The sequence below is a fragment of the Micrasema longulum genome, unplaced genomic scaffold, assembly GCF_059751315.1.
Source record: "Micrasema longulum isolate JH-2025_06_02 unplaced genomic scaffold, ASM5975131v1 h1tg000600l, whole genome shotgun sequence".
In the NCBI taxonomy this organism is placed as follows: domain Eukaryota; kingdom Metazoa; phylum Arthropoda; class Insecta; order Trichoptera; family Brachycentridae; genus Micrasema; species Micrasema longulum.
In genome coordinates this window covers 310713-324318 of record NW_028277796.1, presented here as the reverse complement: position 1 = coordinate 324318, position 13606 = coordinate 310713, and the positions used below count along the sequence as shown (strand labels likewise).

The following is a 13606-nucleotide window of genomic DNA, read 5'->3' as shown; positions in this document are numbered from 1 at the left end:
GCGGGTAAAATGTAGTAATATAATATATTTATGTTTTGGCAATTTAAAAGTTTTTTACAATAAAAAAAAAACTGTTTCAAATCCGCAGATACTCACTGGATTTGTATTTAGAACACCCACCCTCCCATTTCCATAGACACCACTCGTGTGTATGACGAGCCCATAGAACGGGTATTATGCGCTTTGGAGTGCTTTCGCCTCTCGAAAATAAAAAGCAAAATGTAAATTATGTTGTATTTTAAGGCCCTTCACACACCACTGCATATCACATGTGTGTTGCATGTAGGCCATCACTAACTTCACAGCAGAGAGGAGTGTGAAGAATATTGTACCTGCCTAAACAAACACAGTCCAGTGTACCGTTTCTTCGTAGGGGAGACAGAGATAATAAAACGACACACATATAATAATGCGGAAACCACCCAGTCCACAATTAAAAAAAATATGAGATATTAGTGTAATCGTGTGCAGTAAGGTCAATTCTATGTTCTGTTGAAAACAGCCAGGCCACTTTCATACAAAAAACTGTAATAATCACCTTCCTAAAATTGTGTTGATCACAAAAACGGCATTTCTCAAATCGCAGAAAACACCCACAGCACTAAAAAAATCTTACGGCATAGATCCTGATGGGAAGATTAATGCCTCTAGAAATCTAATTCTCTTAAATAAATTAAAGTGGATAAAAACATAAGTAATCAATTGTTGTAAATTTATTATTTTAAAAATACCTGCAGTAAAAAAACGTGTTTTAACACAGAATGTCATCTCATACGTTCAATGTTTGAATAAGGTATCATTTAATATTAGATCTGGCTGTTATATGCAAAATCCATTTTTTAGGTCGTGTTAAGCCAGTCTTAAAAACAAATTAATTAAGTGATTCTTCACAATGAAGTACCCTAATATACATATAAAATACAATACAATACATAATGACAAAACATACATCAGCATTTTGCTAGGGCTGGCTATTTTCTGCAAAATGCACACCTTAGGTTGTATGGTCATCCAGCCTTTAAAAATCATTCAAACTGATCAAATATATAAAAAAATTGTAATGAATTATTATTCATTTGTCAAGGTAAAATACAGTCCAACTGTTGTGTAGATTTGATCATTCACTCTTTTCTATGAATGCATAACTACGTTCTATTTATCCTTACAGATAGATCTAACTTCTATATTTATGGATCTTTTCACGCACGCACGCCCATTATTCTTCGAACTGGCAGGGTTTTTGATAGTCCCGTACATTCAGAATCCTGCACAACTCGTTGGTTCGGACCAGGCTTAAGAGCGTTTCGGTGATATGAAGTCCGCACGAGGTGACATATTCCCTCATGTTGGAGAGGGTTCAGAAAAAAAATCTGAGGTATCTCTACGTGAGGGAGTTTGGTAGTTATCCGTGGCTCTATCCCACTGCGTTCCTCTTGGGCATGCTTGAGACCAACCGTCTGCAACTTAGAGGGGTGGGTTCACACTGACCCATTTTTTCAGACTGATAAGAGGTTTTATCGAGAACTCAGCCATTTTACAGAATATCAATTTGTATGTTCCTGGTGGTTATATACGACGGGGTCAGCACAGACTGTTTTACCTCCCGGCTTCCACAACCACCCTGCCTCTGGTTATGCCGATTGGAAGAGCAGTCAGGCAGCCGAACATTATCACTTTGGAGATCGACATCTTTCACATCTGTGAAACACATCAGCATCATCATCAAATACTCTTGCTATTGAAGAGTATTATTCCTTAATAATGTCGAACCATTGCTCAAGGGTTCCTGGTTTAATATGTTGTCCCAAAATAACACTATTTTGTTATTTGTAAATCAATCAATTTGAATTATTCCGACTTTTGACACATCAAGTATTTGTTGGATTTGGTCATGTCATGTATTTTTCTGTTTTCCTCGTTTTTTATATCTATCAACATTCGCATCGTAAATCTTTTTAGATATTATTTCGCTGTTCATTCGCTCTACATGTTTAAAATTCCATAATGCTTACGTCTTAGCTAATGTCTCTTGGTTACTATTATGGATCTTATCCGTTTTAGATGCTAACTCTGAATTACTTGATAAGTTAGAACGATTGCAGAATGTTTGTATACGATATATCTTTGATCTTTGCAAATTCGACCACATAACCGAATATTGCACGCAACTACACTGGCTCAGTATGAGGCATAGAAGAAACATTCACATTCTATCACTTCTTCACAATATTTTAAATAATCCCACTTCGCCTGTTTATGTGAGAGAGCTATTTCAACCTCTACCACAACACGGACTATCTCTTCGTTCTAATAACGAGAGAACCCTTTTAATACCCTTTCATCGCTCTAATTTTTTTGCCTCCTCTTTCACAGTAGTAGCTGCTACCCACTAATGTTAGAGACGCCCCTTCCTTATTTACATTTAAGTCAAGATTGAAATGTCACTATCTAAATATTTGAGTTGCTCCTTTATCCTTTTTCTTTCCTTCCCACCCCTTTCCTCTCTTCATAGTATAGTGTTATTTTTTTATGTATTTTTATTTTCTCAATTATGTTTTGAATATTTGTATAAAATTGTAAGATTCAATATGTCCATGTATTTATAATTTTCTCAAACTGAACGGTTTGGGTGGGTAGGAATAAATTACCTTAAGGCAATATGCCCGCCCTTATATGTATATAAACTGTAGATGTATAAAAAGTGATAAATAAATATCGCAGGGGGAAGAGAAGAAAGAAATTCGAGGATTTTTCATTTTTTGCATGCGAATAAACTTTGCTTTATATAATGGCCGCACCAATGATTAATCGTCAAATTATGTATAAAGCTGTTTAAAAAACGGAAAACAACATATGCGGTTTGATCAATTCAACCTAATTAAGTGTTTTGGGTTATGTCTAAGATTGCAATAATATTTTAATATAAAATCATCATGTTTGATTTCACGTTTTCATATTCATTAACGTTTAATCATCGGTGTGGCTAGATTCGAAGCGAAGTGTAAAAACACGCAAAAAAAAATAATCCCCGAATGAATCCCTCTCTTGGCCTCTAGGGGATAGAGAAGGTTCAGAATAGCACCCCAGGGCTGGTATTCCGAACGCAATTATAGCGCGTTATAGCGCGTATTTGGTATGTAAAAACGCGCTCTGCAGCGCTAAATGCTTTAGGAATACCAGCCCAGGCGTTCAGTGGATGTTATGTCTGTACTAAATTCAATTTGAACCTTATTAATGTACTTTTACACTATACATATACGTACCAGTTTCCCTTTAGGCTAATTTAACGAGCGGGTAAAGGTCAAACCTATTCTGAAATACAAAAATATTTTTATTTCTAAAATGTAATGACTTGGAGATGTGGTACCACGGAGTTGAATATACCTAGGTATTTTAATTATCTATTTAAACACCATTATCATTCTACTTCCCTTCCCATTCCCCCTCTTCTCTTCATAGTATAGTGTGTATTTTTAGTTTATTTTTATTCCATTTTTTTTATAAAATTATAAGCTTTTGTATCAGTACCTAGAATATGTCCATATAAATATCTACTTCTTATTTTCTCAAACTGAATGGTTTGGGTGAGTAGGAAGAAATTGCTTTAAAACAATATGCCCGCCATTATACAGGGTGTTTATTAAACCCTGTCATATCCGAAACCACGATGATCAGTATGAGCAAGACATATTGGCACATTAAAATATTTTTTTAGTATAAATATTTTTTTTTTAAAAGCAAATGGTTGCTTACTTCTGCAGGGGAGTAACGAGGATGGGGAAGTGGGAATCTAGTGCTGCGCCGCGCTCCCCTCACTTCTCCCCTGCAGAAGTAAGCAACCATTTGTTTTTTTTTATATTTTTTTTTTTTTTTAATTTCTTTGTTCTATTTTTTTTTTTTAATGCTAGTATGTCTTCTTGCCCATACTGATCATCGTGGTTTTGGATGTGACAGGGTTTAAAGAACACCCTGTATAATATAATGATGGGCATATTGTAAATAATAAATAAAAGGTGTTTAATACGGAGGTCATCGATCGTTTTAACGGAGCGTTCTCAAGAAAGGGATTAATTAATAAAAACAAAAGACAGTTTTATTTGAACGTAAAATGGTATACTTATATAACAATGAGGTACCATTGACAATCATTGAATTTAGTGAAATAAGCATTACGTTTTTTTTTTAAACAATGAATTAATAAATATAGTTATGCAACATTTTTTTCTCGAATTACTTTAAAAACACAAAATCACGTTACAACCTTCTACGTGGACATAATTCAATTATAAACATACCCACTTTGAAATTTAGTAAACATTTTTTTTACAATGTAGAGTTAACCTATTAGCCTATAAGTAGATTAAATTTATTTTTTAATCAAAATGTAGAGCCCCCTTGAAGTTAAGTGATCACTCACAAAAACGGCGCTGAAATGGTTATAATTTATTCAAGAAAAACTACATGTAGTTTGTCATATGAGGCCCAAAGAGGCCACTAGCTGAGGCTCAAAGGGCTGATCAACTGAGGCCCGAAGGGCCGATTAACTGAAGGTCGAATTTTCTCATTTCGAAATTCATTTAGGTACCTTTTATTTTTGAAATTTGAAAAAGGAATACACTCCCTTCACGAAGTATTATCAACATTAGCAATATACATAGCTTTTATACGCTACGCTATTTTCATAACATTAGCACGCGATCGAAATATAAAAAAAACAATTATTTTCATACTAATCACTACCGCACTTAGGTTATGAAGTCTCAATTACGTTTCCTAGCAAATTCAACCAATTTACTAATAATAAAAAAAAATTAGTATACCTACTTAACAATGTTTTGAGTATGTCCAAATGTTTGTAGAACAAAAGGCTGAATTTCGTCCGAGTTATTTAGATTGAAATTTGTTGCAACCTCAAATAGAACAAAAGCGTTCTAAATTGTTTGTTTGTTTGGATTTTAGTTAAACAACAAACGTGTAACAATTAGGGCTAGCAATTTTCATCTCAAGTACCTACGGCCCGTTGAATTGCTGAAATATGTAGCTAACTTCCTGGTAAATAATCAGAGAACTGTTTTTCTCCGTATGAGTGACTCTATTAGGTTATTACTATAAGGTTGCAACAGATTGTAAAAATGTGTAAAGTAGCCATTTATTATTATTATTATTATTATTATGGATAACTTATATAGCGCCATTTTCGTATTAAAATACCCCAAGGGCGCTTTACAAAGTGATTATATAAAGATATAAATTTAATTTTAACTTTTTACCACATGCTAAGAATTTATTCAAATGATTTAGAGAACAAGTGGGTTTTAAGTTTCTTCCGAAACATCACTTCACTCTCACAGTTTCGGACCTCTGCTGAGAGAGCATTCCATGCCGTAGGGCCTGCGACCGCAAATGCGCGTTCGCCGTATTTCGTGCGCTGATTGCGTAGAGGTATAATAACTTTTCCTTTCGACGTACATGCAGCTGATCTAAGCGTAAGACGTCTGTCAGCTAGTTCATCTGGAATGCAGATTTCCCTTAGATATTCTGGAGCAGAGTTGTGCAGTGACTTATACATAAGCCAATAGAGTTTGTATTCCACCCTCTGTGGAAAACGTAGCCAGTGTAATTCCCGATGTAGTGGAGTGATATGATTTAACTTAGAGATTCCAAAAATAAGTCTCGCTGCGGCATTCAATACAGACTGTAGGCGAGTCATTTTATTCATTGGTAGACCTGCGTAGATACCATTACAATAATTGACTCTAGACATTACAAACGCATTTATTAATTGACGGGCGGCATCAACTGGCAATTTTTTGCGTATGCATTTAATCTGTCTCAGCTGGTAAAACCAACCGACCAATGGCAGGTCATAAGCCCTGTAAATGCCTAGACTTCCATATTACCTTCTCAAATATGTTTTCCATATCTGTTGCAACAAATTTCTACCTACTTACATTTTTCCTTCTCAAAAAATGTATCCGTCTATTGAAATATCTATCAATCTAAATAAACTTCCTGGGGGATTAAATCCAATACTTGCTGGTCTACAAAGATTTCAATTCAATCAAAATATTAACCCTACACTGCCCAATGTAGACGATCTGCTATCTGTTAGATACCAATAAATAATTGGAGAAAAAAATTGAAGTGTGTAGTTCGCGAACGACCCTGTCATACTGACAAGGTCGGAAACATTGAACTAGACATAGGTATGTTTCTTTCATCTCGGTCAGTTAGTTCGCGAACAAAAAGAGCGCCGAACTAAATGGATCTTTGTGTCATTCGGATCTTTCGTATATTCGTGTCTTTTGGATCTCTAGCTCATTTCGTTCATTCATTGAGCGAGATTGTGTCCTTATCTCTGTGGTTAGTAGGAAGATTAGGTACCTGCATACAGGGTGTTCTTTAAACCCTGTCATCCGAAACCACGATGATCAGTATGGGCAAGAAGACATATTAGCATATTTAAAAAAATATTTAGAACAAAGAAATTTTAAAAATATATATATTTAAAAAAACAAATAGTTGCTTACTTCTGCAGGGGAGAAGTGAGGGGAGCGTGGCGCAGCACTAGATTCCCACTTCCCCATCCTCGTTACTCCCCTGCAGAAGTAAGCAACCATTTGCTTTTTTTTAAATTTTATTTTTACTAAAAAAATATTTTAATGTGCCAATATGTCTTCTTACTCATACTGATCATCGTGGTTTCAGATGTGACAGGGTTTAATGAACACCCTGTATATGCTCTGTTTGTCGCAAGAGGCAAAATCAGCAGTTTACAACGGAGTCCTGGTCCCGACTCTGATTTATGGGAGTGAAGTATGGACTTTGAAAAACAGGGATGAAAGTAGGCTGAATGCTGTCTAAATGCGATCTCTCAGGCGAATGTGTGGTAAAACTATCTACGATAGATGCACAAATGTTGAGATCCGTACATTATGTAATGCTGAGACGAGCATTATCGACAAAATCAAGAAAGGAGCTCAGCGCTGGTTTGGACATATAGAACGAATGGACAGCGAAAGAGCGGCTAAGAATATTTACAATGCGAATCTTGACGGATGCAGAAATAGAGGAAGACCGATTCCTTGAGAAGATGCATGAATGTAGAGGAAGCGAGATCTGTATGCAAAGATAGAGTGATGTGGCGTTCCTCTCTTCCTACCCTTACGGGGAAACGGCGTGATGGTTTGTTTGTGAACTATATATAGTAAGTACCTAAATGCCTATACTGGCCATAAAAGTTATTTCACATTTCTATCACTCGGCAATATACATACTAGCCTTTATAATTTATTTCGGAAATCACCAAGGGTAAAATTTTGTTCGATAAAATTTGAAACAAAAAGTCAGTTGCATGTGTTCTATTAAAAGTGTAATTTAGTTAAAATGTTCCAATGATGATTTACTTGTATTTTTTTAAATATTTGACGTTATAATTGTTTCCTCAACTTTCTTCTTGTTTTTTACTGGGCATCCATCCTAAGAAAAAAAGACCCCATCTTTCATTGTTAGATAAAAAAATATTCATAAAAAACATTATTTCTTGTTTTCCTTATATTCTTGCATTTTCGAACCTTTTATGTCTGATGTAGCATATTGTTTGCATACCTAAAATATAAAAATAAAGCTGAAAAATTAAATAAAACGTAACACAAATATATTTTTTAGTTAGAATTAGAAAAATTGAGCAGTGAAGGGTTAATATTACTTACATTAAAACAAGATTATATACTTTAGATGTACTGTCTAATAAATGTACAGCGTATACTATACGTATAATTTAGATGCCCATGTAACGATTGAATAACAATAATTGTCTTAAATAAATTCTTATTAATTGACCTTATGTTCCTCAAAATAATAAAAATTACGTATGTAGACATAATACCTACTCGTTAAGTACCTGCATATTTATTTTTATCAAGATTGGATCTATTAAATAAAATAAATATTAAGTGGCATCTAATGTTTATTTTAGCAAACAAAATTTAATACCTCTGACATAATTTACCGTTTCTAAAAAATAGGTTTTTGGATCAATATTGGTGTACCAAAATATTGTTAAATGCGTCTACTAGATGGCGTTCATCGTAGTTTACAAACTACGTTCATCATCAAAATATACGAAGAAAATATATTTTTTTTACGAATCTACACACATTTATATTTTATTGCCTTTGAAAAAAAAAAAAATTAATTATTTTGTAATAGATGTATTTAACTTAAGTTCGTTTTACGCTCCAATTTAAAAATATAAATGTACAGTAGCTAATATGACTAATGTTATGTTATCGTGAACGCTTCCATTTTGATCGCCATCTTTCGGATAGCTTTCACACGTCTACTTTCGCTAAACGGAACAAAATGAAGTTCTTTGACAGAAATGAAGTTCAGTTCTAATAAATACAAAGGTCGGTAATTTATACGTTTTGTTATTTAAATAGCGTAGATATCTAATTTGATTTTGACTTATAATTTTATCGTCAGGTTGCGTTTTTAAAATACGGTATTTTTATGAATGCTATTGGTGCCGCCTGGACAAGGCAGGGTCGACGATGATTGCAGTATTAATGTACTAGTTAGCTTTTAAATGATAAATAATTATAATTACGTAGTTAATATCACTGGACTTTATTTCAGGTTGTTCCAGGCAATGTAGATAAGCGCTGAAATAAGACTTCATAAGTATTTTCTCTATTAATACTGAGAAATAAAAATGTCAACAACTAAGCAAGTAAAAGTTGACAACTGGGGAGTCTTCTTCCTTCAGCGTCTCAAGCATTTTTTCAACAGGACCGACTATTGCGATTTGACTTTACAATTTCAAGACTACGCCCAGTTGAAAGTGCATCGTCTCGTCCTTAATGCTTGCACCGAGTATTTCGAACTGTTGGAAAGGACATGCGAAATGTACGATGACTGCTTAATAATGCCGGACGACTTACAAGTAGACGTGGTAGTCCCCATCGTCAACTTTATGTACACAGGACAGTTGGAGTACGAGTACAGCCTATACGACAGGTTATATTCCACTGCACAAATCATGAACATGACCGTATTAACCAAACTACTCGATGCCCAAAAAGGAGAAGCTTTGCCTAAACAACCCAAGAAAGAAATATTCCTTATGAACGAACATCTTTCTAACAAGAAAATATCTCCGAACAACATAATCGGGAGTTTCCCGAAGAATTTCTCGAGGAAGAGAGTCGGTAATCGGAAGCAGTACGGACCCGGGCCGGGACTTAAGGTAGAAACCCTCGCAAAAGGGACTTCCATCTTTCCGCAACTGACTCCAAAACCCAAGTTTGATTCTCCTAGACCCACTAGGTACGAAGTGCCCGAAGAACTCGAGAATGAGGATATCTTTGAATCTTCTTTTGCTGATATTTCTTACGAAAGTCGGCCGCTAATGAAACTGACTAAGAATCGCGACATGCGCGAGAGTGGCGGAAGAGTTCAGAATATTTACGACGAAGCATCGTGCTCCAGGAAGTTTGAGGAACTCCAAAGAGGAACCACATATAAGAGACCTCGATCCTCATCTTCGGATACTCCGGATGTGAAGCATATTGACTTGGAGCAAGTCAGTGAGTTCACATACCAACAGAAACTCCGTTCTGAGTACATTGCGCAGGACGAACAATCTGACGATGAAATTTTCGATAATATGAATATGGATTATGAAAAAGATGCCTCGCAAAATCAAATGAAAGAAGACCCTAATTTATTGTTTAGTCAAATGAATGAGAATGCTGCAGATAATAAATCTAAATTCTCGACAATGAAGGATCCTAAATCAAATTTTAATCATGCTAAAATCATCAGTGAAGTACTAAAAAAGTACCCCCATCTCGTGAAAAATAACAAGAACATAAAATTGAAAATAATGTCCGGCACCAATAAATCTATGTCTAGTCCGAAGAATTCTCCGAAATCTTTTCCGATTAATCAACAAAAACGGTTCGCCACGAGCTCTTCGATGAAAATTTTGAAAGATGATGACGATGTTAAGCCCGATTGGACTTACGTCAATAAAAATATGAACTCGGAAGTGATGGCGAAGTTAGTTTCTCTCGGTGCTGCCAACATATCGGGCCCTTGGCTGTGTCTCATGTGCGGTACTCCAGGGAAAGCTCTGAACTTCTGCTCCTACCACAAGTACTACCAGCACCTCGTGGGTGTGCACAAGGAGAAGATCTCGGCCAACATCTGCGAGTACTGCGGCTACAAGTCAGGCAAGAAGAACCACCTGCTTCACCACCTCTACACCAAGCACAATGTTCCACCGCCCTCCACCCACAGCTTCCCCAAGTGTAACCAGTGCTCTTACATTGCGCTCACCGAAGCATTCCTTATTAAACACAAGCTGTCTCACCTCGACAACCGAGAATTCTCCTGTAACGTGTGTAACGCCTTATTCCGCACCAGGTCGCAGATGCTGTTTCACATACAAATATCAGGCCATAAGATAAGTCCCGACAGAAAGGCTTCTAATCAGTGTGTTTATTGTAATAAGATATTTTTGAGGGAAACTAATCTCTACACCCATCTGAAGTTAGCTCACAAAGAGTTAGCCCGAAAGGATGGCATCATAGATAATTCTGACGAGGAAGAAATCTACGATGACGAACTAAAATATTCAGATAATATCGGTAATAAATATTCCCAAGAAGAGCATGTCAGTATAAAAGAAGAGTATGATGGAAAAATTCAAATTATTTCCAATGTCTTAAACAAACCATCCAGAAATTCACAAAAAATACTAAATTCTCAACTTCTCAACAAAAATGCAATTGAACAAGTAAGAAAATCTTTCGCTTCTCCCGTAAGGAAATTGAGGGAGAGGGACGATAGCCAAAATGTCATGCATATGATGGAACATAGTTCAGAATCTGAAGCATTGGGAAATGTGGCATCTGGAATCGCAACAAGCTTGGGACTCGTAGATCGTATTGTAGTTTTAAATGACAACGAATATATTTTGCAATCTGAACAGGGTGATACCATAGAACAAAGTATGAGCCATGTTCAAGTAGGAATTGATAACGATTCTGAAATGATTCTTTCTGATCTACCCGGAGATACTTATACTGCTCCTTCAACCTTAGAATGTAATATGCCACAATTTACTTCCGCAGCTCAAATTTTGTCCTCAAGAATAGTGAACACTCCTCCAAAATTACAACCGGCAAGGAGCTTTGTTAATCAAAATCAACCTATTCAGATAGTAGTTTCCGGAAACCAACAATACAAAAACTTGCCATCCACAGCACCTGTGGTATACACAACAAATAATGAATCCAAAGTATCTAATTCTGCAACATTAACTAAATTCATTGAGCCGCAATCAGAAACGGTACAACTTCAATCTACACCCGATGGTACTGTAATGGTCCTTCAAGATCAAGACTTTAGTATGACTTGTGAACAAAATATTCCCACTGATGGCTCTAACATTGTAGTGGTATACAGTCATCCTTTAGAATCTGAGGATAAGGATTTCGTTCAAGTAAACAATGAAAATCAATTTACAGAAGGGGAGGAACATCAATTTGAATCTGAGAATCAAGAAGTGGAATCGCATGTAGAACATTTGGAAGAAGATCAAACTGAATCTGAAAATATTCTATCTGATCAAGGACTCGTTCACGAAACAGTTGAAACTTGGCAGGAAGATGCAATTGAACCTTCACAAGAGGATGACGGAAAATGTGACTCTCTCGAAGTGCAAGAAGAAATTTCTCTTAGTCAAGAACTGAGTGATCCGATAATAGAAGATCACAATGTGACCATTAGTGACGAATGCAATGTGCCCTGCGATATCCAAAGTGAAGATATTCTCACTGAAAATACTGAGATAGTCACAGCTGAATCTAACGAAGTCATTATATCCGCCCAAGAGTCAGAAAATCAGCTCCTGGCTGAAAGTAGTGAATTGGACAGTGCTGTTACAGTAGAAAATGAGGAACCCTCTGACTTGAATGTTGAAGAAGTTTCTTCTAGTGTGGATCAAGTAAATATATGCATAGAGGAACCCGTCAATGAACTGTCTCCAACTCAGCAAGATGACATCGATCCATTACATGAAAATGTTATCATATTGGATACGGAAGAAGCGATGGAAGTCGTTCAAGAGGAAACAAATATTATAGAGACGGAAGTCGCAGTAGAATCTAGTGAAATTGAAGGTATCGGTGATAATGTAGAAAAACTAGCTTCCGAGTGGTCAGACGAAGAAATGACATTGAAAAAAGTGCCTTTCCAGGAATCAGAAACTTCTGAAACAGTAGAAGAAGAAATTTCACCAGATCAGCCCATGGAAGTAGAAGAATCTATCGAAAATATTGAGAAAGAAGTTCAAAAACATATTCAAGAGAAAGAAAGAGATGCCGAGTCCAAATCCGATAGTCCAACTGCAGAACTAAGTCCCGAAGACACTGGTAACAATGAAACGGAAGTTAAAGATCAAGCTGAAGATAACGGCCACGACTTGGATACTTCAAACACATCGTATAATAGCGACTCCGGTACTCGTTCCACATTAAAACAAAAGACAGTAGAAAAAATCTCCACCCTTTTAAATGACTGGGAAGACAACGATTCACAACCAGAGGTGATGGAAACGGATGGTAAGAAAAGTGATAGTACTGTGCAGAAGGACACTAACATCGTAAGGTTAGTGAGTGACTGGGATGATGATGATGATAAATAGTTTCAAACTTCCAATTATTATAAGTAAATTAATACATTCATTTCTTTTGCACACCTTTCAAGGCAATTTTGCTGTGGAATCTATAAAATAATACATAAATAAGATTATGTAGAATTGAAAGTAAATCAACAAATACAAAAGAAACTAAAAGAAAAAAGATTCATGTCTCATTTGGAAAAATAATTATTACTTGGATAGTAACAATGAAAATTAATCTAATGCCAAATGGAGCTTTGACATTTTATTCTTTCTAGTTTTCTAGTATTGAGTACAATAACCTATGCATACAACAATTTATGCAGCTACGAGAGTTTCCACATCTTAATATTTCTGTTAAGTCATACTTCATCTTTGAAAAGCCGCAAGTGTAATGTATTTATTAGGTTATAATAATATTATAATATGGTAGTCTTATTTCGCTTTCTATTTGTTGTATGAAACTAGGCTTTGTAAGTAAATTATACATATAAACAAGAATGCTGCTATCTATAGAAACTAGCAATAAATATAGACTATTTCTATCTTGATTTATGCTATGTAAAAATGTATTGTGAATCTGTTAATATATATTTTTTAAGAATAATATAGTATTAATCTGATAAATTATCCAATAACATAGTAGTATTATGAAAAATACAACAATCATCACAAAAAAACCGTTAATTGGAATGGGATATGTAAATTAGTTATTATTTTTCTTTATTTTTTATTTTTCTATATGGCTTTTAATATTTGGTAATAGGTTTTTATGGTAATTATTATTATGTATATTTTGTATTATTATTTATGCTATTTTAGGAAATGATTTGGACATTACCAGACTTATGTTGCTTGATTTTATATTTTAATACATAAAATATATTATATGACACACATTGTGAAATTACGGTG

The 13606-nt window shown here is 35.2% G+C and overlaps 1 protein-coding gene across 2 annotated transcripts; it reads left to right on the top strand.

Annotated features, from left to right (window-relative positions):
- Window positions 1-8290: 8290 nt before the first annotated feature.
- On the top strand, window positions 8291-13598 carry Cp190 (centrosome-associated zinc finger protein CP190). 2 transcript variants are annotated; one of them, XM_088228662.1, is made up of 2 exons: window positions 8291-8411; window positions 8641-13598. In XM_088228662.1, exon 2 carries the CDS (start codon window positions 8717-8719, stop codon window positions 12713-12715), a length of 3999 nt encoding a protein of 1332 aa, XP_088084788.1. In that variant the 5' UTR covers window positions 8291-8411; window positions 8641-8716; the 3' UTR covers window positions 12716-13598. The 2 variants fall into 2 exon arrangements, with proteins under 2 accessions (XP_088084788.1, XP_088084789.1); XM_088228663.1 differs by lacking the exon at window positions 8291-8411 and adding an exon at window positions 8466-8572.
- Window positions 13599-13606: the final 8 nt, after the last annotated feature.